Here is a 25,363-nt window from a genome sequence, read left to right on the forward strand (position 1 = left end):
GGCCCAAACCTAGAGTTGATGCAAAACAGAAGAAGGAGCAAAAAGTTCATAATGATAAACGCTTAAAATGCTTCTTAACACTTATCTCCTTGATTATTTGGAAAGAGATGGTCTTTTTTACAGTCTAATATGAAGGCTAGTGAAGATTGTTTCTTTTCTGCAAGTCAAATACATATTATTTCATCCAGTACAAAACAGTTACTTAAAGAAGCATTTCCATCATACCTGGGGTAACTGAGGACGTCTTTCTTGAATACTGTATTTAACCCAGGCCATCACTGCATTGAACACCTGTTCTTCACTGCGAACATTTAGTTCATCACTAGATATTATATCAATGAGTTGATTGGCTGGAAGCAACATGAACTCTTCACTTTCCATCACCTGTTTGAAGTTCAGTAAGAAAAAAAAAAAAGAACTCTGTGATCAGATCTGATTGTTTTAATATTTTTCTTCAGGGTCGTAGGGCAAAACTCTATTCCACAGTGGAGCTGAAGTTCAAAATAGTACCAGAGAACAAGAAAAGTTTAAAAAGAAAACAGAGATAGGTGGAGCACAGAGGATTTTTAGGACAATGAAACTATCCTGTATGATACTACAATGGTGGATACATATCATTATACATGCGTCAAAACTCATAGAATGTACACCAAGAGTGAACCCTAATGTAAATTATGGACTTTGGGTGATAACAATGTCAAGGTAGGTTCATTAGTTGTAACAAATGTACTTCTCTGGTGCAAGATGTTGATATTGGGAGAGGTTATGTGTGTGTGGACACAGGGTACATGGGAACCGTACTTTCTGCTCAGTTTTGCTGGGAACCTAAAACTGCTCTAAAAACATAAAGTTTATTAATTTTTAAAAAGGGAACATAGAATACAGAGGGCACAATTAAAACTTAGGAAAAATAATAATTTGTGATTTAAGCAATTTAAGAAAAATGATACTTTTTTTCCAAAATGAAGTATGAAGATAAAAATTTATATTCAAAATAAACTAAACTAACTACCAAATTAGAACTCCCAGAAATATAAGAGGCATATAAAAAAAATCAGGAAAAGCTTTCAGAGGAAGGTTAGTTGCTGAAAGGGCAATGTCTGGGACAGAAACACCCAAGGGGCCAGTTTGAAAAAAGAATGAGCATGTCAGCATTTCTACAAGCAAGAATGAACATAACGATGAGAGCATTAGACCCAGGAAAACCCCTCTGAGGACCAAACCACTCTGATATGTTCATATTCTCATATATATATATATATGAAACTACAAACACACCAATTATTTATCTGTACCCAAGGCTTTAGGGCATTGTCAGAATGCAGATGAAATGGCAACATTGCTGTGCAGTCCAGCCACAAATCCCAAAATCTTGTAAAGCTTGTCATTGGTATGTAGAGTAAAAGGGACAAGGTGCAATGCAGAGAAGGGAAATGGTCACTGCTATACTCCATGTGGTTTGTTCTCCCCTTCAGAAGAGTATGCTACATGTGATGTCTGTTAGTGTAGGAAGGATATGGTTTAAGAGCTCAAATTCCCACCATGCAACCTCTGATGCAGATGATGTATTCTCTCGGGACAGGGTTATTTTCATGCTCATCAAAAAGTCAGAATATTTAGCAGGAAACAAGATAAGCCATAACAATTTGAATATGTGATTAAGAATTTTCCCCCAAGTACATTAGAAAAAATGCAAATCTCAAAATAAAAGTTAAGGGCTATAAAGTCATCTGTACTTATAGTAGAAAACACTAATGAGTACTTTGAGTTTTATGGCACAAGTCTTCGTATCATCTGAGTGAGAGACTTTCTGGGGTTCAGGAATGAAATAGGAAACCTTTAAATTATAGGTGAGGTTGCTTAGCCAGGTCACTTAGTTAGAATGCCTGCATTGTACTCTCTGTGGCAGGGTTGTTGGATTTAGCAAATAAGAGTACAGAGCATATTTATACTAAAAACTATTTGTTGTTCATCTGAAACAAATTCAACTGGCCATCCTGTATTTTATGTGACAGCCTTATGTTGGGGGCTATAAAGTCAAGAGCCAGATTTGGGGCCTAGCTCCAAATGAAGTATGCTGGCCTTCACGGCATACAAAATTTTAGCCATAGTTGTATCTTTCTTTCCTCTTATTTTCTTTTTACTCTGATTTCTTTACTTAAGACAAGTGGTATTGTATATCTTTGTGAAGTACGTTAACATTCTTTTAGGATCTTGTCAGAGTATAAATTTTTTCCCCGATTTATTGATTATAAAACAAATATATAAATATCAAGGAACACCAAGATGGCAAGAAGACACAAACATCTGTGTGAGAAAATATTTTTTGGCACTAAGAGCAAAGAGTAAAAATAATATTTTTGATGAACAAAGTCTGATTAAAATGTCACTTTTCTTTTTTCCATCAACAAGAAAAAGATATTAATGATCTACCATTAGGGCAAATCTAGCACTGAAGTCTATCCTTGAACCAAACAACCAGGTTAAGAAAATAATGCTTTAAAATACCCGCTTTTAAAATAAGAGTTTGCAGGAGATCTAATTTTAAGTCCCACACTATTATGGTAATGCGCTTACTTTTAGTTTCTTCAGATAAATGTAGATACAATCTGAAGAATGAATAAAGCTGAAAACAATAAGAATGAATAAGGAAAGTATTCTAGAGTTGTAACAGAAATGAATGGTGAATTCAGTGATGTTGAGTTGAAAGAAAAAATTTAAATTTATGTTTATGAGCAAGTGTAACACTGTATGCATTAAGTTATGCCTAATAAAATAGAAGGAAATTAAATATAGATTTAAGTTCGAAAATAACTTAAATGAATCACAAGTTTTCAGCCCCAAATGGTAACTTTCTTTGCATCTACACAGAACCATTCTAGTCTATGATCAAGGGTAAGGTTTCCTCACTGGGATTTCAATATATCAGTTGACTTTGGAGGCAGGGTTAGAACTGCAGGGATTTCTTAATCTGGGGTCCAATGACTTTGGCAAATTATTTTGGAAATCCTAAATGATGGCAAATCTTTATTTTTTGGAGAATGGATTTGATATTTAAAAATAGTGGAATGAAGTTAAGAGTCAAATCTGTTAAAGAAGTTGTGTGAAGGAGTTACTCTGAAAGAGAAATTAAGTGTGACTATAAAATACTGACTCAATTTTAATGAAGTATAAACTCTATTTAGTTATGGTATATTCCTCTTTTTATATTTTGTTGGAATCAATTTAATAATATTGTATTAAGGACTTTCTCATGTAAATTCATGAGAGATATTGATCTGTAGTTTTATTTTAGTGTCTGTGTTTCTGACATCAGGGTGATTTTGACCTTGTTTGGCAACCTCCACCACTTTTTTTCTGAAAGATTTGGTATAGGATTAGTATTATTTCTTTCTTAAATGTTCGATAGAATTCACCTTCTGGGACTGGTGTCTTTTTTCATGGGAAGGTTTTTAAATCATTGGTTTAAAATTTCTTTCACAGATATAGGGTTATTCTGGTTTTCTGTTTCTTAAGTTTTTGTAATTTGTGTTTTTCAAACAATTTGTCAATTTCATGTTGTTGAATTTATTGGCAAAACATTGCTCATGATATTCCCTTATTGTCCTTTTTAATGTCTGAGGGATTTGAAGTGATGTCCTCTCTTTTATTTCTGATACTGGTAATTTGTATCTTCTCTCCGTTTTTTCTTTATCAGTACAGCTAGAGGTTCATCAATGTTTTTCAAAGTACCATTGATTTTTGCTTCATCCTTTATACTTTGTTCCTTCTACTTTGGGTTTAATTTGCTCTTCTTTTTTTCTAGTTTACAAAAGTAACCACTGGAACAAAAATACAAACCTTCCTATATACTAAAAGATATTAAAATGAAAAGCAAAGAAGACACTATACAGAGAAATAGAGTAAAAACAACTAAATCAGATACTATTTAAAAAAATATAATATAACAGAGTTGAGAACAAACATATCAGTCATAGCAATAGATACAAGTAGGTTTTAACTGCCTATTTAAAAGAAAAAGATTTTCAAACTGGCTCATAAAGCAAAACCCAATTCAAGAAAAATACCTAAAACATCATGATGCAAAAAGACGAAAAGTAAAGGGATGGGCAAAGATACATCAAGCAACTGAAAACAATAAGAAAACAGGAACAGAAAGCCAGATATCAGACAAAATAGAATTCAGAGAACAAAATAATTGAATCTGACAAAGGAGGACACTTTACAAAGCTAAAAGTTACAATTTATAAGTAAGATACAAAAGGATTATATATTCATCAAGCAACATAGTGACAACAAATATAACTACAGATAATGCAAGGGGTAATAGATAGCAACACATTAATAATAAGAGACTAACATATGTGGACAAAAAATAAGAATATAAAAGAGCTAAGAGGGGAGAGTAGCCAAGATGGCAAAGCAGAAAGACCCCGAGCTCACCTCCTCTCATGAGCACACCAAAATCACAACTATCTGCAGAAGAACCATCGATGAAAAAGACTGGAACCTACTAGAAAAGATCTTCTACAACTAAAGATATAAAGAAGGAACCACAACAAGACTGACAGGAGGGGCAGACTCGTGATATAATCAAATCCCATAGCCCAGGGAATTCCCTGGTGGTCCAGTGGTTAGGACTCTGCACTTTCACTGCCGAGGGCCCGGGTCCAATCCCTTGTTGGGGAACTAAGATCCCACAAGGCATGCAGTGCAGAAAAAAAAAAAAGAAAAAAAAATCCCATAGCTCTAAGAGGGCAACCAACAAACTGGAGAATAATCATATTGCAGAGGTTCTCCCAAAGGAGTGAGAGTTCTGAGCTCCATGTCAGACTCCCTAGGCCAGGAATAAGGCACTGGGAAGAAGAACCCCCAGAGCATTTGGTTTTGAAGGCCAGCGGGGCTTAATTGCAGGAGCCCCACAGGACTGGGGGAAATAGAGACTTCACTCTTAAAGTGTGCACACAAAAATCTCACGTGCACTGGGACCCAGGGAAAAAGCAGTCATTTGATAGGAGCCTCTGCCAGACCTACCTGCTGGTCTTGGAGAGTCTCCTAGAGAGGTGGGGGGGGTGACAGTGGCTCACCCTGGGGACATAGACACTGGTGGCAGACCTACTGGGGAACATTCAAATGTGTGAACAATGCTACTGGCAGTTGCTATCTTGGCTCATTAGCAACAAGACCTGGCCCCACCCAATAGCCTGTAGGTGCCAGTGCTGGGATGCCTTGGGCCAAACAACTAAGTGGGCAGGGACACAGCCCTATCCATCAGCTGCCTAAAGACTTCCTGAGCCCATGGCTCTCTCTAAACACGCCCCTAGACACAGCTCTGCCCACCAGAGGGCCAAGGCCCAGCTCCACCCACCACTGGGCAGGCACCAGCCCTTCCCACCAACAAGGCTGCACTAGCCTCCAGACCAGCCTCACCCATCAGGAGGCAGACACCAGAAGCAAGAAAACTATGATCCTGTAGCCTGTAGATCAAGTACACCAACAGCAGGCCAGACCATACCCTGGAATCAGCTGCAACCTGGCCCTGCCCACTAGCAGGCCAATGCAAGGTTTGGGACACTGTGGACCCCATACCCAACTGTGTCAGGAAATGCCCCCATATTCCCCAATAATCTGAAATGAGCTCAGGGATCCCTGGGCCCTGCAGCAGACTCCAGGAGCCAGCTCTGTCTTCTGGTAGTCTGGCACTAGCCCCAGAATCTGGCTTTACCCACCACTGGGTGGGCAATGGCCCCAGGGTCTTTGGGACCCTGACTCCACCCACCAGTGAACCATAACCCTGGGGCCCCCTAGGTTCTGCAATCATCTGCCTTGTGACCATGCCCTACTAAACAGCAGCCAGCAGCATCAACACAAGGCAGAGCTTGGCAACCAACTGGACTAGGGGCCAACCAAGCCTAACAGTCCACACACATAGTCAGCCCTCCAAAACAGAAGGACCCACACAGCCCTCTTACAGGGAACCCCTAGAGCATACAGCTTGGGTGACAAGAGGGGAGTGTACTGCTGGGATGCAAAGGACGTCTCCTAGAGTAGGGCACTTCTTCAAGGTTGAGAAATGTAACTAACACACCACATACATAAAAATAAAATACCAACTTAGACAAAATGAGGTGGCCGAAGAATATATTGCAGATGGAAGAACAAGATAAAACCCCAGAAGAACTAAGTGAAGTGGGGAAAAGCAATCTACTTGAGAAAGAGTTCAGAGTAATGATCATAAAGATCAAAGAACACAGGAGAAGAATGGATGCACAGAATGAGAAGTCAGAAGTTTTTTTAAAAAAAACAAAAGACAACTTTACTTATGAGACTTCCCTGGTGCTCCAGTGGTTAAGACTGAAAATATAAAGAAAAATATAAAGAAGAACAAAACAGAGATGAAGAATACAATAAATGAAATGAAAAACACTCTAGAAGGAATCAGTAGCAGACTAAATGATACAAAGGAATGGATCAGTGAGCTGGAAGATAGAGTAGTGGAAATCACTGCTGTTGAACAGAAAAAAGAACAAAGAATGAAAAGAAATGAGGACAATTTAAGAGATCTTTGGAACAACATCAAGTGCAATAATATTTGCATTATAGAGGTCCCTGAAGAAGGAGAGAGAAAGAAAGGGCCTGAGAATATATTTGAAGACATGCTAGCTGAAAACTTCCCTAACCTGGGAAAGGAAACCATCACCCAAATTCAGTAAGCTCAGAGAGTCCCACACAGGATAAACCCAAAGAGGAACACACCAAGATAGACTGTAATCAAAGTGACGAAAATTAAAGATAAAGAGAGAATATTAAAAGCAACAAGGGAAAAGCAACAAATAACATACAAGGGAACTCCCATAAGGCTATCAGCTGATTTTTCGGCAGAAACTCTGCTGGCCAGAAGGGAGTGGCACAATATATTTAAAGTGATGAAAAGGAAAAACCTACAACCAAGAATACTCCACCAGCAAGGCTTTCATTCAGATTTGATGGAGAAATCAAAAGCTTTAAAGACAAGCAAAATCTAAGAGTTCAGCACCACCAAATTAGCTTTGTAACAAATGTTGACACATTATTGACCGGGGGATTTTTGCAGAAACTAACACCTGTGGCCAGTGATTTGCTATATAAGTGAATATTGAAACACCTGCATTTGAGTAAATATCAACTTTTTTTGCACTTAATGTACTTATTTGAAACTTTGTACATATCTTACTAAAGCATTCTAATATTTCATTAGAGTGTGATGGGCAATATAGCAGGAACCTCTGTGCAGGGGAAAAGAACATCTATTACAAATATACTGTGTTTCACTGTGCTTTCCCCTGGAAGAGCAGACTTACACTTTCTGGTGGCATTTTAATTTATTTTTTAGTCCTGTTGGTATTATTATCTCTAGAATATGTTCTTTTATTTTACCTGATAGTCGACAAGGTGGATCTTTGCAGGCGGCTCTTTTAGAAATGCCACAAGAAGGACCAGGTGTGGGACTACCACTACATTCATCAGAATGCTCAGTTACCCATTCTCTAGCTACTGCTGACAAAAATTGCTTGTAAGTCATTTTATTCTGTGCATTAAGGCTACAATAAACTTTAAACGCATTGAATAAACTGTAATTACTCAAATAGAAACCCACTTTCTTATACCGTTTTCTAGTTTTCCAGAGGATACTGAAGTTTGCCAGATATAGATCAGATCAATCAACTCCTTTCATATATTTATTATACTCTAGTATACAAGTGGGCTTAGTTATCTGATGGCCAGTCCTCCTGTCTTCCTTTCCTGTAGATGCTGTGGAGTCTTCATGAATAGCTGTCACCATGTGGACTAGCCTCTTGTCTTTCCATGTAAGAAGAATCACTTCTCCCTTCCATAAGAATGTCATTTCTCCCCTCTGTAGACTTTTTAAAATTTCTCCTTTAATTGGTTTGGTAGACCATGATTCTCTCTTATAGTCCCACAAACTCTGGTTTTATTTTTCAACAATATTTCAGATGTAGACACACTGTTGTAATAATTGTTTTGGTAAATATGGTGCCATGAACCAAGATAAAGTTGTATGACTGATAATTTTGTTTCTTGCAGTTTCTTCCCTTCACCTGTTTAAATTTCAAGTTTGCATGTATACCCAGTTTCACTTTAGCTAACCATCCTGAGCAAAACTCCATATTTTGTAAGTTTTCTGGAATTATACGTTTTGAATCTGAGTCGTCCTCTCCACTTTATCATTGCCTCATCAAGTGACAGCTCTTGTTTGGGTATAAAGATCGACTGAAATTTTGGTAGAAAATAATCCAAGAGAGGTTTAACTTTTGAAATTCTGTCTGCAGGAAGTGGAGTTTCTGATTTATCATTAAAGTGAAGAAATGTCATCATTTGTTCGAACCTTCTTCTCATGATAATCTTTGGAAAGATATGTACTTCACGTAAGGGATCAGTCGATCAATATTCTTTCCAGTGTGACTTTCTTATTTGTCCCATCAAAATTATTAATCCAAGAATCTTCTTCATGTCACTATTGATTACATCAGTCCATTTTAAAGCCTTCTCATACTTTTTATATGATTTTTCATTCTGTTGGTGATACAAGTTTGAGAAGTGACCAACTCGAAAAAGTCGTTACCAAAAATTAGTTCTGTTATTTCACTAACACTTTGCGGGATATTACATTCAACAGTTACACCTGACACACCTGTAAAGTCTTCTAATTTTCATGAAATGTTGTCTTCAATACACTCTTCTGTAGAAGCAAAGGAGCATTTTCCAGAACCATGAGTTTCATTTTCACTTTCTGTATCAGAATCAATCACTAAGGTTTTTTTTGTCTTTTTGTTGGTCTAATATTCACATCGTCTGAATCAGAACTATATTCTGAGGAACTATCATCTTCTAACACACTAGCATATATGTCATTTGGACAGTCGGAGAAAGTATCTGCATAAAATTCACTGAAAAATTCTTCATTCAAATTTTGTGATGAGTCATTTAAACATTTTTTATGGTAATGAACTTGCGTTTATAACATACACAAGGTTGGAACAAAAACCTAACAAAGGAAAATGTGAATAAAAACAATCATAAGTTGTAAAATGAACCCTTGATCAATTTTAAGCTCTAACAACTTCGCATGGTGATGTTAATTATATCACTCTCTAAAAACATACTGATACACCTCTGGTCAATAACGTTCAGGTAATAAAAGATGCATTAATAGGTCTCCAGTCAATAAGTTGTTAAAGGAACTTCATTAGGTGAAAAAGAAAAAGCCACAAATAGAAACAAGAAAATTATGAAATGAAAAAGCTCACCGGTAAAGGCAAACATACAGTAAAGGTAGGAAATCATCCACACACAAAGCAAGTAGGGAGGTTAAAAGACAAAAGCAGGGACTTCCCTGATGGCTCAATGGTTAAGAATCCACCTGCCAACGCAGCGGACACAGGTTCAACCCCTGCTCTGGGAAGATCCCATGTGCCATGGATCAACTAAGCCTGTGTACCACAACTACTGAGCCTGCACTCTAGAGCCCATGAACCGATGTGCCACAACTATTGAAGCCCACGCACCCTAGAGCCCGTGCACTCCAACAAGAGAAGCCATCACAATGAGAAGCCTGCACACCTCAACAAAGAGTAGTCCCTGCTGGCTGCAACTAGAGAAAGCCTGCACGCGGCAACAAAGACCCAATGCAGCCAAAAATAAATAAATAAATTTATTTAAAAAAAAAGACCAAAGCAGTAAAATCATCTGTATCCACAATAAGCAGTTAAGGGATACACAAAACAATTAGATGTAAAATATGACATCAAAAATAGTAACTGTGAGGGGAGGATAGTACAAATTCAGGGTATTTAGAATACATATGAAATTAAGAGATCAGCAAGTTAAAACAACCGTGTTTATATATAGACTGCTATACAAAATCCTCATGGTAACTGCAAACCAAAATTCTATAATAGATATACACACAAAAAAGAAAAAGGAATCCACAATAGAAGAGAATAAAAGAATAAGAAAGGGGAAAAAAAGACCTACAAAAACAAATCCAAAACAATTAACAAAATGGCAATTGCAACATACACACTGATAATAATCTTAAGTGTAAATGTGCTAAAGGCTCAACCAAAAGACATAGACTGGCTGAATAGATACAAAAACAAGACCTGTGTATGTGCTGCCTACAAGAGACTCACTTCAGATCAAGAGACACATATAGAATCAAAGTGAGGGGATGGAAAAAAATATTCCATGCAAATGGAAATAAAAGAAAGATGGAATAGCAATACTTATATCTGACAAAACAGACTTTAAAATAAAGACTGTTACAAGAGACAAAGACAGACACTATATAATGATCAAAGGATCAATCCAAGAAGATATAACAATTGTAAATATATATACACCCCAATATATACGTGGAATATTAACAGACATAAAAGGAGAAATCGACAGTAACACAATAATAGTAGGGGACTTTAACACCCCACTTAAAACAATGGGCAGATGATCCAGATAGAAAATCAACAAAGAAACATAGGCCTTAAATAACACATTAGACCAAATGTATTTCACTGATATATAAAGAGCATTCCATCTGAAAGCAGCAAAAAACACATTCTTTTCAAGTGCACATGGAACATTTTCCAGGGTAGATCACATGCTAGGCCACAAAACAAGCTTCAGTAAATTTAAGAAAAGTGAAATCATGTCATGCATCTTTTGTGACCACAACACTATGAGACTAGAAATCAATTACAAGGAAAAAAACTGCAAAAAACACAAACACATGGAGGCTAAACAATATGCTACTAAACAACCAATGGATCACTGAAGAAATAAATCATAGAGGAAATTAAAATATACCTAGAGAGAAATGAAAACAGAAAGATCCAAAAACCTATGGGACACAGCATAAACAGTTCTATGAGGGAAATTTACAGCAATACAAGCTTACCTCAGGAAACAAGAAAAATCTCAAATAAACAACCTAACCTCACACCTAAAGGAACTAGAGAAAGAAGAACAAACAAAACCCAAAGTTAGTAGAAGGAAAGAGATCATAAATCAGAGCACAAATAAATGAATTAGAGAGTAAAAAAAAAATAGAAAAGAACAATGAAACTAAAATCTGGTTCTTTGAAAAGATAAACAAAACTGATAAACCTTTAGCCAGACTCATCAAGAAAAAAAGGGAGGGGAGATCAAATGGTGGAATAGAAGGACATGCAGCTCATCTCTTCCCACAAATTAATCAAAATACATTACATGTGGAACAGTTATTACAGAATACCTACTGAACACTAGCAGACGATCTCGCACAACCAAAGCTGCAAGAAAAGATCAACATGTAACCAGGTAGGAGGAAAGGAAAATAAATAAAAGGAATTGAGATGGGACATGTGCCCCTGGGAGGGAGCTGTGAAAGGGGAAAGGTTCGCTCACCCTGGAACCTCCTTTACCTACTGGGAGATCAGCTGGGACAGAAAGGAAGCTTCAGAGGCTCAGAGGAGAGTGCAGCGGCTGGCTTGTGGCAGGTAGGCTAGAGAAAGACCAGCACAGAGAGTCCTGGACACCCTGGTGTACTTCTCAGCCCAAGACACACTCCTGCTGGTGTGTACAGTGGCTGGGTGCTGCAACTTGGGCTTCAACAGAAAGATCTGAGAAAAGGACTTGGTTTGGCTGTGTGGAGACAGCCTGAAGGTCATGTAGTGTGGTGTGGGCCACAACTTGGGGTGTGGGCAGGACAGAGCCCGGGTCTGTCACAGGAGCTCCATTATCAACTTGCACACAAAGGGAGGAGCATGGCCTCATCATAGCATCCTCACTCTCAGCGTGCTCATGACGGACACAACTCTGCTGCTATCAGCAAGCATTGGTGGGTTGCCCACACACAGGTGGGGCTCAAATCTGATCCAACTGCCGGCAGGGGCATGACTCTGGTGAATTTATGCAGCTGGCAGTTTTGTGAGCGAAGTGCCTGTGGGACATGCAAGTGGATTACTGTTGCTCCCTTGTCTGGGGCAGGTCAGGCATTAGAAGCAGTGGACTTTGTGGGTGTGCACATGCGGAGGCAGGGCTGGGATATGGGCTGATTCCCAGCACTCCCAGATGGGTCAAGGTGTGCAACTACAGCAGGTCTGGGTGTTGCAATTTCAGCGGATTTGCACTGGCAGCTTTGTGAACACAGCGCCTGAGGGACTTGATTGCCCATGTTCCCACAGCTAAGGTGGGGCTGAGGGCAGTGCCAACAACACTGTACTTTGTGAATGTGCACAAGGGGTGACAGGCAATGTCAAAGAGTAAATGTCTTGGTGAACAGCTCCTGCACAGGAATACTCAGTAGCTCCTTTCCCAGCGACAGTGCTCCAGTCCAGCTTATCTCACACTACAGCTTAGAACCGATTCTAGGGGCTTCTACTCCAACAATTGGGGAGCTGACCCTGCCGCCAACAGGGATGTGACATCCAGCGCAGGCTCTGGTCACCACAACACCAGTCACACCCCCAATCAAGGGCATAACAACGAGCACTCCCTGAGGAAAGACATGGTAGGCATCCATATCAAAAACAGCCCTCACATCAAAAATATTAGATTCATGCAGGCTACACAGGGATGTTCCCTGTGTACAAAAATAGCTTTTCAAGACCACAGTAGATAACTGTTTCTCCTAAATTCATAGCCAGAGAAATATAAGTAAAATGAAGAGGTAGGAACTACTCCCAATTAAAAGAACAAGAGAAAATGCCCGAAAGAACAATGAAACAGATCTCTCCAGTCTACTAGACTCTGAGTTCAAAAAGGAGGTAATAAAAATGCAGAAGGAATTAAGAAAGGCTGTTGATAGAAATGAAGATCACTGTAACAAGAAACTTTGAAGAGGAACCAATCAAAATTAGCTTAAATACTGAGATGAAAATTGAGCTAAAAGCAATAAGAAATAGCAAACTAAATAATACAGAAGAAAGAATGAATGATCTGGAAGACAGAATAATGGAAATCACTGAATAAGAATAGCAGACAGAAAGACAAATGAAAAAAAAAATGAAAACAACATACGAGACCTATGGGATAATATAAAGTATGCCAACTAGGCATAACAGGGATCCCAGAAGGAGAAGAAAGAGAAAAGGGGATTAAAAAATCTCTCTGGAGAAATTATGGCTGAAAGCTTCCCAAACCTAAAGAAAGAAATAGATATCCAGGTACAGGAAGCACAGAGGGTCCCAAACAAGAGGAACCCAAACAGACCTACACTACGACATATTATAACTAAAATGGCAAAAGTTACAGATATAGAAAAACAAAAAGTCAGTTACAAGGGAATCCCCATAAGACTATCAGCTGAATTCTCTACAGAAATGCTGCATGGTGGAAGGGAGCGGCAAGATATATTCTAAGTCATGAAAGGGAAAAACCTTCAACCTAGTAAAATCTACCCAGAAAGATTATCATTTAGAATAGAAGGAGAGATAAAGAATTTCTCAGACAAGCAAAAACTAAAAGGATACAGCAATACTAAACCTTTCCTAAAAGACATATTGAAAGGTCTTCTCCAAATAGAAAAGAAATAAGAATCTATAGGAAAGAAAAAATCACAATAGGAAAAGCAAATATATAAAAGGATTGTAGATCACTTACCAGTACAGAGGTTATTTTAAAAAAATCAAAATATTTTGTGAAAGCAATTACAATTACAATAAACAGCAAAAGGATAAACATGAAGATGTAAAATAGGACATCAAAATGATAAAATGTAGGGGAGGGAAGTAAGAAAATGTAGAGTTTTTTTTAGACTGTGTTTGAGATTATGTGATTACCAGTCTAAAGCAAGTAGATCTAGTAATGGGTTAGCATACTTGAAAACCAGGGTACCCACAAATCAAAAACATACAATAGATTCCAAAAAAGGAAAAAGAAGAGAACTCAAGCATAATAGAAAAGAAAACCATCACACATGAAAGGAAAAGAAAAAGAAAGGAATAGAGAAGAAATATAAAATCAACTGGAAAATAAGCTTTAAAAGGGCAATAAATACATATATATCAGTAATTACCCCAAATGTCATGGACTAAATGCTCCAATCAAAAGACAAGGAGTGGCAGATTGGATAATAACATGAGAGCCTACAATATGCTGCCTATAAGAGACTCACTTTAGGGTGAAGGACACACACATGGAAAAAGATACTTCAGGCAAATGGAAATGACAAGAAAGCAGGGGTAGCAATACTCATATCAGACAAAATAGACTTTAAAACAAAGGCCATAAAGAAAGATAAAGAAGAACATCATATAATGATAAAAGGATCAATACAAGAAGAGGATGTTATACTCGTTAATATATATGTCCCCAATATATGAGCACCTAAATACATAAAACAAATACTAACAGACATAAAGGGAGAAAATGATGGGAATACAAAAGTAGGAGACTTTAACATCTCACTGACATCAATGGACAGATCTTCCAGACAGAAAGTCAATAAGGCAGTGGAGACCCTACATGACACAATAGAACAGTTAGATTTAATTAATATCTTCAAGACATTACATCCAAAAAAAACCCAGAATACACATTGTTTTCAAGCACACATGGGACATTCTCTAGGAAAGACCACATACTAGGAAACAAAACAACTCTTTTTTTTTTCTTTTTTTTTTTTGATACGGGGGCCTCTCACTGTTGTGGCCTCACCTGTTGTGGAGCACAGGCTCCGGATGCACAGGTTCAGTGGCCATGGCTCACGGGCCCAGGCGCTCCACGGCATGTGGGATCTTCCCAGACCGGGGCACGAACCCGTGTCCCCTGCATTGGCAGGCGGACTCTCAACCACTGCGCCACCAGGGAAGCCCCAAAACAACTCTTAACAAATTTAAGAGTATAGAAATTATTTCAAGGCTCTTTTCTGACCACACAGTATGAAGCTAGAAATCAACCACAGAATGAGAACTGAAAAAAAAAAAAGATTATATGGAGACAAAAAAACATGCTACTAAAAAACCAATGAGTCAACAATGAAATAAAAAAGGAAATTAAAAAATATCTTGACACAAATGACAATGAAAACACAACCATACAAAATCTATGGAGGCAGCAAAAGCAGTCCTAAGAGGGAAGTTCATAGCAATACAGGCCTTCCTCAAAAATAAGAAAAATCTCAAATAAAAAACCTAACCTACCACCTAAAAGAATTAGAAAAGAAGAACAAGCAAAACCTAAAGTCAGCTGAAGGAAGGAAACAATAAAGATCAGAGAGGAAATAAATAAAAGAGAGATTTAAAAAAAAAACAACAGAAAAAACGAATAAAACTAAAAGCTGGTTTTTTGAAAGGATAAACAAAATCAATAAACCTCTGGCCAGGCTCACCAAGAAGAAAAGAAAGAGGTCCTAAATGAACAAAATAAGAAATGAAAGGGAAAAATAACAACTGACGTTGCAGAAATACAAAAAATCATAAGAAAAAATATGAACAATTATATGCCAACAAATTGGGCAACCTAGAGGAAATGGACAACTTTCTAGAAACATACAGCCCACCAAAACTGAATCAAAAAGAAATAGATGTGGCTTCCCTGGTAGTGCAGTGGTTAAGAATCAGCCTGCCAATGCAGGGGACACGGGTTCGAGCCCTGGTCCGGAAAGATCCCACATGCTGCAGAGCAACTAAGCCCGTGCACCACAACTACTGAGCCTGCGCTCTAGAGCCCACAAACCACAACTACTGAGCCCATGTGCCACAACTACTGAAGCCCGTGCGCCTAGAGCTTGTGCTCTGCAACAAGAGAAGCCACTGCAATGAGAAGCCCGTGTGCAGCAACAAAGACCCAATGCAGCCAAAAAGAAATTAATTAATTAATTAATTAAAAAAAAGAAGAAATAGATGATTTGAACAGACCAATCACTGGAATTTAAATAGAAGCTGTAATTTAAAAACAAAACAAAAGGAAAAAAAAGCCCCAAACCAAAAATTCCCTGCAGACAAAAGTCCAGGACTGGATGGCTTCTCTGGGGAATTCTACCAAACATAAAAAGAACTTATAACAATCCTTCTTAAACTCTTCCAGAAGATTAAGGGGGACAGAACATTCCCAAAGTCATTCTATGAAGCTGTCATCACCTTTATACCAAAACTAGACAAAGACACTACCAAAAAAGAAAATTACAGGCCAGTATCTTTGACGAATATAGATGCCAAAATCTTCAACAAAACATTAGCAAACCAAATCCAACAACACATAAAAAGGGTCATACATCATGATGAAGTTAGATTCATCCCAGGGTCATAAGAGTGGTTCAGCAAATCAATCAATGTGATACACCAGATCAACAAAAGACGAAAACCACATGATCATCTCAGTAGATGCAGAAAAACTATTTGACAAAATTCAACGCCCATTCATGATAAAAACTCTCACCAAAGTGAGTGCAGAGGGAACATATCTCAGCATAATAAAAGCTATTTATGAAAAACTCACAGCCAACATAATTCTCAACACTGAAAAGCTGAAAGCCTTCCTGCTAAAATCTGGAACAAGATAAGGATGCCCACTCTTGCCACTTTTATTCAACATAGTATTGGAAGTCCTAGCCACAGCAACCAGACAAGAAAAAGAAATAAAAGGTATCCAAGTCAGAAGGGAAGAGGTAAAATTGTCATTATATGCAGATGACATGATACTATATATACAAAAACCTAAAGACTCCACACAAAAACTACTAGAACTGATAAACGAATTCAGCAAGGTAGCAGGATACAGGATTAACATACAGAAATCTTGCATTTCTTTATACTAACAATGAAATATCAGAAAAAAAAGTTAAAAAAAATCCCTTTGAAAATAACATCAAAAAAATAATAAAATATTTAGAAATAAACCTGACCAACGAGGTGAAAGACTTACATGCTGAGAAGTATAAAACATTAATAAAGGAAACTGAAGATGGTTCAAGAAATGGAAAGATATCCCATGCTCTTGGAAGAATTAATATTGTTAAAATGGCCATACTACCCAATGGAAGCTACAGCTTTAATGTGATCCCTATCAAAATACCAATGGCATTTTCCACAAAACTAGAAAAAATAATCATAAAATATATAAATATAAGGAAGTACAGAGGATCTAGAACTGCCAAAGCAATCCTGAGGAAAAGAGCAAAGTTGGAGGCATAACCCTCCCAGACTTCAGAAAAACTACATTGGTATATATACCAATATACCAAAACTATATATACCAATATATATAACAATATACCAAAACTATATTGGTATTGGCACAAAAACAGACATATGGAACAGAATGGAACAGAACAGAGGGTCTAGAAATAAACCCGCACAGCTATGGTCAATTAATCTTCGACAAAGGAGGCAAAAATATACAATGGGAAAAAGAGAGTCTCTTCAGCAAGTGGTGTTGGAAAAGTTGGACACCCACAAGTAAATCAGTGAAGTTAGAACACACCCTCACACCATACACAAAAATAAATTCAAAATGGCTTAAAGACTTAAACATAAGACATGACACCATAAAACTCCTAGAAGAGATTATAGGCAAAACATTCTCTGATATAAATCGTACAAATATTTTTTTAGGTCAGTCTCCCAAGGCAATAGAAATAAAAACAAAAATAAATAAATTTGACCTAATCAAACTTCCAAGCTTTTGCACAGCAAAGGAGACCATAAACAAAACAGAAAGACAACCTACAGAATGGGAGAAAATATTTGCAAATGATGCAACTGGCAAGGGCTTCATTTCCAAAATATACAAACGGCTCATACAGGTCAATATCAAAAAAACAAACAACCCGATCAAAAAGTAGGCAGGGGGCTTCCCTGGTGGCGCAGTGGTTGAGAGTCCGCCTGCCGATGCAGGGGACACAGGTTCGTGCCCCGGTCCGGGAAGATCCCACATGCCGCTGAGCGGCTGGGCCCGTGAGACATGGACGCTGAGCCTGCGTGTCCGGAGCCTGTGCTCCACACGGGAGAGGCCACAACAGTGAGAGGCCCGCATACCACAAAAAAAAAAAAAAAAAGTAGGCAGGGCTTCCCTGGTGGCACAGTGGTTGAGAGTCCGCCTGCTGATGCAGGGGACACGGGTTCGTGCCCCGGTCCAGGAAGATCCCACATGCCGCGGGGCGGCTGGGCCCTGAGCCATGGCCGCTGAGCCTGCGCATCGGAGCCTGTGCTTCGCAACGGGAGAGGCCACAGCAGTGAGAGGCCCGTGTACCGCAAAAAGAAAAAAAAAAAAAAGTAGGCCAAAGACCTAAATAAATATTTCTCCAACAAAGACATACAGATGGCCAACAGGCACATGAAAAGATATCCACACTGCTAATGAGAAATGCAAACCAAAACTACAATGAGGTATCATAACAATGGTCAGAATGGCCATCATTAAAAGGTCTACAAATAATAAATGCTGGAGAGGATGTGGAGAAAAGGGAACCCTCCTACATTGTTGGTGGGAATGTAAACTGATGCAGCCACTATGGAGAGTATGGAGGTTCCTTAATAAACTAAAAATAGAGTTACCATACGATCCAGCAATCCTACTCCTGGGCATATATCCAGAAAAGACAGAAACTCTAATTCAAAAAGACACATGCACCCCTATGTTCAGAGCTGCACTATTTACAATAGCCAAGACATGGAAGCAACCTAAGTGTCCATCAACAGATGAATGGATAAAGAAGATGTGGTGTATATATATAATATGTATGTATACCCTGTATTATATATATTCCATTATATATAATGGAATATTACTCAGCCATAAAAACGAACGAAATAATGCCATTTGCAGTAACATGGGTGCATCTAGAGATTATCATACTAAGTGAAGTAAGCCAGACAAAGACAAATATTATATGATATCACTTATATGTGGAATCTAAAAAAATGATACAAATGAACTTATTTACAAAACAGAAACAGACTCACAGACATAGGAAACAAATTTATGGTTACCAAAGTGGAAAGGATGGGGAAGGGATAAATTAGGAGTTTGGAATTAACAGATATACCCTACTATATATAAACTAGATAAACAACAAGGTGCTATGGTATAGCACAGGGAACTATATTCAGTATCTTGTAATAACCAAAATGAAAGGGAAATTCATAAAGAACTGAATATACAGATATATAAAATTGATATATACATAGACTGAATCACTTTGCTGTACACCAGAAACTAATACAACATTGTTAATCAACTACACTTCAATTAAAAAAGAGAGAGAGAGAGAATAAGAAAAAAAGGGAGAGGGCCCAAGTCAATAAAATCAGAAATGAAAAAGGAGAAGTTACAGCTGACACCACAGAAATACAAAGGATCATGGAGACCACTATGAACGACTCTATGCCAATAAAATGCACAACCTAGAAGAAATGGACAAATTCTTAGTAAGGTACAATCTCCCAAGACTGAACCAGGAAGAAACAGAAATTGAAACAGTACTGAAATTGAATTAGTAATTTTAAAACTCCCAACAAACAAAAGTCCAGGACCAAAGAGCTTCACAGGTGAATTCTACCAAACATTTAGAGATGACTTAACACCTATCCTATTCCAAAAAATTGCAGAGGAAAGAACATTCTAAACTCTTCTATGAAGCCATCATACCTGATGGCTGATGCCTGACACCAAAACCAGACAAAGATATCACACACAAAAAGAAAATTACAGGCCAATATCACTGATGAACACAGATGCAAAAATCCTCAACAAAATAATACTAGCGAACTGAATCCAACAGTACATTAAAACGATCATACACCATGATCAAGTGAGATTTATCCTAGGGATGCAAGGATTTTTAAATATGTGCAAATTAATGTGATACACCATGTTAACAAACTGAAGAATAAAAGCCATATGATCATCTCAAAAGATGCAGAAAAAGCTTTTGATAAAATTCAACATCGATTTATGATAAAATAAAAACTCTCCAGAAAGTGGGCATAGAGGGAACATACGTCAGTATAATAAAGACTACATATATGAGGAACCCACAGCTAACAACACCCTCAATGGTGAAAAGCTGAAAGTGTTTCCTCTAAAATCAGGAACAAGACAAGGATGCCCTCTCTCACCACTTTTTTTTTTTAATTTTTTTTTTTTTGGCTGCGTTGGGTCTTCATTGCTGCATGGGCTTTTCTCTAGTTGTGGCGAGCAGCAGCTACTCTTCATTGCGGTGCACAGGCTTCTCATTGCAGTGCCTTCTCTTGTTGCGGAGCATGGGCTGTAGGCACGCGGGCTTCAGTAGTTGTGGCACATGGGCTCTAGAGCGCAGGCTCAGTAGTTGTGGTGCAACTTAGTTGCTTAGTAGTGGGCTTAGTTGCTCTGTGGCATGTGGGATCTTCCTGGGCCAGGGATCAAACCGTGTCCCCTGCAGTGGCAGGCAGATTCTTAACCACTGTGCCACCAAGTCTCTCACCACTTTTATTCAACATAGTTTTGGAAGTCCTTGCCACAGAAATCGGAGAAGAAAAAGAAATAAATGGAACCCAAATTGGAAAAGAAGTAGTAAAACTGTCATTGTTTGCAGATGACACGATACTATACATAGAAAATCCTAAAGATGCCTCCAGAAAACTACTAGAACTCATCAAAGAATTTGGTAAAGTTGCAGGTACAAAATTAATATACAAAAATCTGTTGCGGGCTTCCCTGGTGGCGCAGTGGTTGAGAGTCCGCCTGCCGATGCAGAGGACGCGGGTTCATGCCCTGGTCCGGGAGGATCCCACATGCTGCGAAGCGGCTGGGCCCGTGAGCCATGGCCGCTGGGCCTGCGCGTCCGGAGCCTGTGCTCCGCAACGGGAGAGGCCACAACAGTGAGAGCCCCGCGTACTGAGAAAAAAAAAAAAAAAAAAATCTGTTGCATTTCTGTCCACTAATATGAAGTATCAGAAGGAGGAATTAAGGAAACAATCCCATTTATCATCACATTGAAAAGAATAAAATACCTAGTAATAAACCTACCTGAGAAGGCAAAAGACCTGTACTCTGAAAACTGTAAGACGCTGATGAAAGAAACTGAACACAACACGAACAGATGGAAAGATATACTGTGTTCTTGGACTGGAAGAATCAATATTGTTAAAATTACCGCACTACCCAAGGTAATCTACAGAGTCAATGCGACCCCTATCAAATGACCAATGGCATTTTTCACAGAACTAGAACAAATAATTAAAAAATTTGTATGGGAACACAAAAGACCCCGAATAGCCAAAACAATCTGGAGAAAAAAGAACAGAGCTGGAGGAATCATGCTCCCTAACTTCAGATTATCCTACAGAGCTACAGTAATCAAAACAGTATGATACTTGCACAAAAACAGACACATATATCAATGGGACAGGACAGAAAGGCCAGATATAAACCCACGCCCTTATAGTCAATTAATCTACAACAAAGGAGGGAAGAATATACAATGGAGAAAAGACAGTCTCTTCAATAAGTGGTGCTGGGAAGACTGGACAGCTACATAAAAGAGAATTAGAACATTCTCTAACACCATATAGAAAAACAAACTCAAAAGAATTAGGAGTTTGGGATTCAAATATACATACTACTATATATAAAATAGATAACCAACAAGGACCTACTGTCTAGCACGGGAAACTATACTCAATATCTTGTAATAACTTACAATGGAAGAGAATGTAAAAAAGAATAACTGAATCATTTTACTGTACATCTGAAACACAACATTGTAAGTCAACTATATTTCAATAAAAATTTAAAAAATAAACAACGTCCCCCACAAAAGTTCTATGAATACTACTATGAATTAAACTGGCTGCTTTTGAAAAAAAATTTTTAAAAACCCTCAAAATGATTAAAGACCTAAATGTAAGACCAGATACTATGAAACTCCTAGAGGAAAACACAGGCAGAACACTCTTTGACACAATCGCAGCAATATTGTTTTGCATGCGTCTCCTAAAGTAAAGGAAATAAAAGCAAAAATAAACACATGGGACCTAATTACACTTAAAAGCCTTTGCATGGCAAAGGAAACCATCAACAAAACAAAAAGACAACATACTGAATGGGAGAAAATATTTGCAAATGATACGACCAATAAGGGATTATACACATTGAAGCATTCAGGAAGCATTCAGGAGTAAAGGAATATGATGTATGCAGTATACTCTCAAATTGTTGAACGAAAAATATTTATATAATAAGGGCAAAATGATAAAGAAAATGTGGCAAAATGTTAATAACTGGTGAATCTTGGTAAAGAGAACATGAAAGTTTTCTTTTTCCTACAATTTTTTATACATTTGAATTTTTTCAAATAAAGTTTAAAAATTATCTTTCCAATCTGATAGGTTAAGAAATGTTTTGATGTATGTTTCTTTAGTTATGTGTAATGGTGAGTATCCTTTCATATGTTTATTTTATACCTGAATATCTTTTTTACACATTGCTTATTCATATCCTTTGCCTATTTTTCTAATGTATTTTTTATGGTTTTTCTCATTGAATTTGTATGAGTCTTATGGGAATTAGTGTTTTTTCTGACACATATGCGCAAAATAGGTTTTCTGAGTTTGGCATTACTTAATTTAGTTTATGGTACTTTTTTGGTTGAACAATATTTAATTTTTATGCAATCAAATTTATCAATCTTTCTATATGGCTTCTGGGTTATATCCTGCTTAGAACGGCCATTTTTACCCCCAGCCTACTAATGCTTTCTTCTAGTACTTTTAGAATTTAATTTTTTAGGTTTAATTTATTTATCAGTTGGGAATTCCATCTGTTTAAAGAGTTTATTTTTTCCCCAAATCACCAGTTTTACTAAAGACACATAGTAAACAATTTTACTTTCCTCCACTGACTTGAAACATCTACTTCTGGACCCTTCTTAGTGCCACTGATCTGTTCCTTCTTTAGTTCCAAACTGTTTGTATTGTTGTAGTATTTCTTAAAGCCAATGATTCTAATATTAAATTTTGGAAACTACCTGGCTGTTCAGCATAAATAGTTATCCGTTGGTATCTGAGGAGGATTGGTTCCAGGATTGCCCTCTACCCCACTCCCCTGTGCCCCCAGGATACCAAAATTCATGGATGCTCAAGACTCATATAAAATGGCACAGTATTTGCATAATCTACACAATCCTCCCATATACTTTAAATCATCTCTAGATTAACTTATAATACCTAATACAATATAAATGTTATGTAAATAGTTGCCAGCACCTGACAAATTCAAACATTATCTTTGGGAATTTTATGGAATTTTTCATATTTTTGATCCACAGTTGGTTGAATCTGTGAATGCAGAACCAGCAAATATGGAAGGCCAACTATATGTATGTGTGTGTGTATGTGTTTGTGTGTGTGTGTGTGTGTGTGTGTGTGTGTGTGTATCCTCCTTAACCAATCCCTTCCTTTGCATTTCATGACCCCCACGTTGCTGGTTTTCCTCCTTTCTCTACGCTAGTTATTCCCAGCTTCCTTTGTCAGTTGCTTTTTTGCTAATTATCCTTCAATATTTGGAAAAATTTTAGGGCTTTTCTCTTCTCTCTACCTACTATGTGATCTCATTGGCATTGATTTTTTTTACCTTGTTTATGGTGCTTTTTGTAAAAAAGTTTTATATTTATATAAAATATTAAAAAGTTTTAAATTTATATACAATCAAATATATCAATTTTCTTTTATGGCTTCAGGGTTATATCCTGCCTAAAAAGGGTTAGGCCATAGTTTAATTATTATGACTTCATTACTATGTTGATGACTCCTAAATTTTAATCTCAGCCTAACTTCTTTTCTAAGATACAGATGCATATAAACAGTGAGCTGCTCAGTATCTCTGTTTAGCTATCTCACAGGCATCTCAAACTGAATATATCTAAAATGGAACCCATGATTTTACCTCCTCAAACTGTTCCCCTGTCCATTTCATTTCTAGTACAGATTGCCAGAAATGAGATTGCCGAGTCAAAGAGTGTGAACAAAAAGTGTGTAATTTTGACATACTGCCCAGTTTCCTTCCAGAGGGGTTATATCAATTTATACTTACACTAGCAGTGTAGCTATTTCTCCATGGTCTTGTCAACAGGGTGTGTAATCAAACTTCTGGATACTTGCAATCTGATAGATTACAAATTTGTAATCTGATACATAAAAAATAGTACTTTGGTATAGTTTTAATTCATTTTTAAGTTATTAAGAACAAACTTGAGCAGATTTTCATGTTTAAGGGCAATCTGAACTTCTTGTTTACTGCCCATTTTTCTGTTAGGTCACTGGTCTAGGTTATTGACCAATAGGAGCTCTTAATGTATTAAGGATATATCATCTGTAATATGAATTGAAAATATTTGCCCCCAGTTTGTCTTTGATTTTTGTCTTGATATTGTTTTGTTTTACCATGCAGAAATTTTTAATTTTTATATAGTCAAATCTATCAATATTTTCTTCTATGCTTTCTGGGTTAGTCAATTAGAAAGGCCTTCTTCATTTCAAGATTATAAAGGAATTGCTTCATGTCATCTGCTACTATTTTCATGGTTTCACTTTGTATTTTTTAAATCTTTGATCCACTGGAAGTTATCCTGTTGGACAGAAGAGTGGTATTAAAGAATAAAATGAACCATGTCTTTCCTTTGCTTAAAACCCTTTAATGGTTTTCTTTTCTTTTTTAAAATAAATTTATTTATTTATTTATTTTTGGCTATGTTGGGTCTTCATTGCTGTGCGTGGGCTTTCTCTAGTTGTGGCGAGCAGGGGTTACTCTTCATGTGGTGTTCAGGTTTCTCACTGCTGTGGCTTCTCTTGTTGCAGAGAGTGGGCTCTAGGCGTGCAGGCTTCAGCAGTTGTGGCTCAGGGCTCTAGAGCACAGGCTCAGTAGTTGTGGCACACAGGCTTAGTTGCTCCACAGCATGTGGGATCTTCCCAGACCAGGGCTCGAACCTATGTCTCCTGCATTGGCAGGTGGATTCTTAACCACTGCACCACCAGGGAAGCCCTTTTAATGGTTTTCTATTGGTCTTAAGATTAAATTTCAAATTCTTAACATGGTCTATTAGCTCCATTGTGATCTGGCTCTATTCTTTCTATAAAATCATTATGTTACATCCTCCCTTTTGCCCTCTGGATCTCACTGGGTTTCCTTCAGTTCCTTGAACTTGTTATGCTTCTTCATGTTTCAGAATTTTGTATGAAGTGTTCCAGAACCAAAGTTAAATCTCTCTGTAATACACTGTTAAATCATCCAGGGCTTCTTCTCTGTAGCACCCATTAACTGTAATTATTTATTTATGTAATTATGAATTCAATGTCTATCTTCCCTGCTAGATTATAATTTCCACTAGAACAGACACTCTAGGCATCTT

At 37.6% G+C, this 25,363-nt stretch overlaps 1 protein-coding gene and 1 long non-coding RNA gene across 4 annotated transcripts in view; one reads left to right on the plus strand and one right to left on the minus strand.

Moving 5' to 3' along the window:
• Window positions 1–8,322, plus strand: part of LOC113609197 (uncharacterized) — a 67,623-nt gene extending 59,301 nt beyond the window's left edge. For both annotated transcript variants that reach the window (XR_003428551.1, XR_003428553.1), the window contains one exon: window positions 7,789–8,322. This is a non-coding gene — a long non-coding RNA (uncharacterized LOC113609197). The remainder of the gene's footprint in view (window positions 1–7,788) is intronic.
• The window catches only part of KLHL20 (kelch like family member 20), an 85,628-nt gene that overhangs the window by 44,335 nt on the left and 15,930 nt on the right, over window positions 1–25,363 (minus strand). For both annotated transcript variants that reach the window (XM_027086291.1, XM_027086293.1), the window contains one exon: window positions 226–384. In XM_027086291.1, coding sequence (XP_026942092.1) covers window positions 226–384 — 159 coding nt within the window. The remainder of the gene's footprint in view (window positions 1–225; window positions 385–25,363) is intronic.

Source organism: Aethalodelphis obliquidens, unplaced genomic scaffold, assembly GCF_003676395.1.
Source record: "Aethalodelphis obliquidens isolate GAN/ISIS:26980383/991018 unplaced genomic scaffold, ASM367639v1 scaffold55, whole genome shotgun sequence".
In the NCBI taxonomy this organism is placed as follows: Eukaryota; Metazoa; Chordata; class Mammalia; order Artiodactyla; family Delphinidae; genus Aethalodelphis; species Aethalodelphis obliquidens.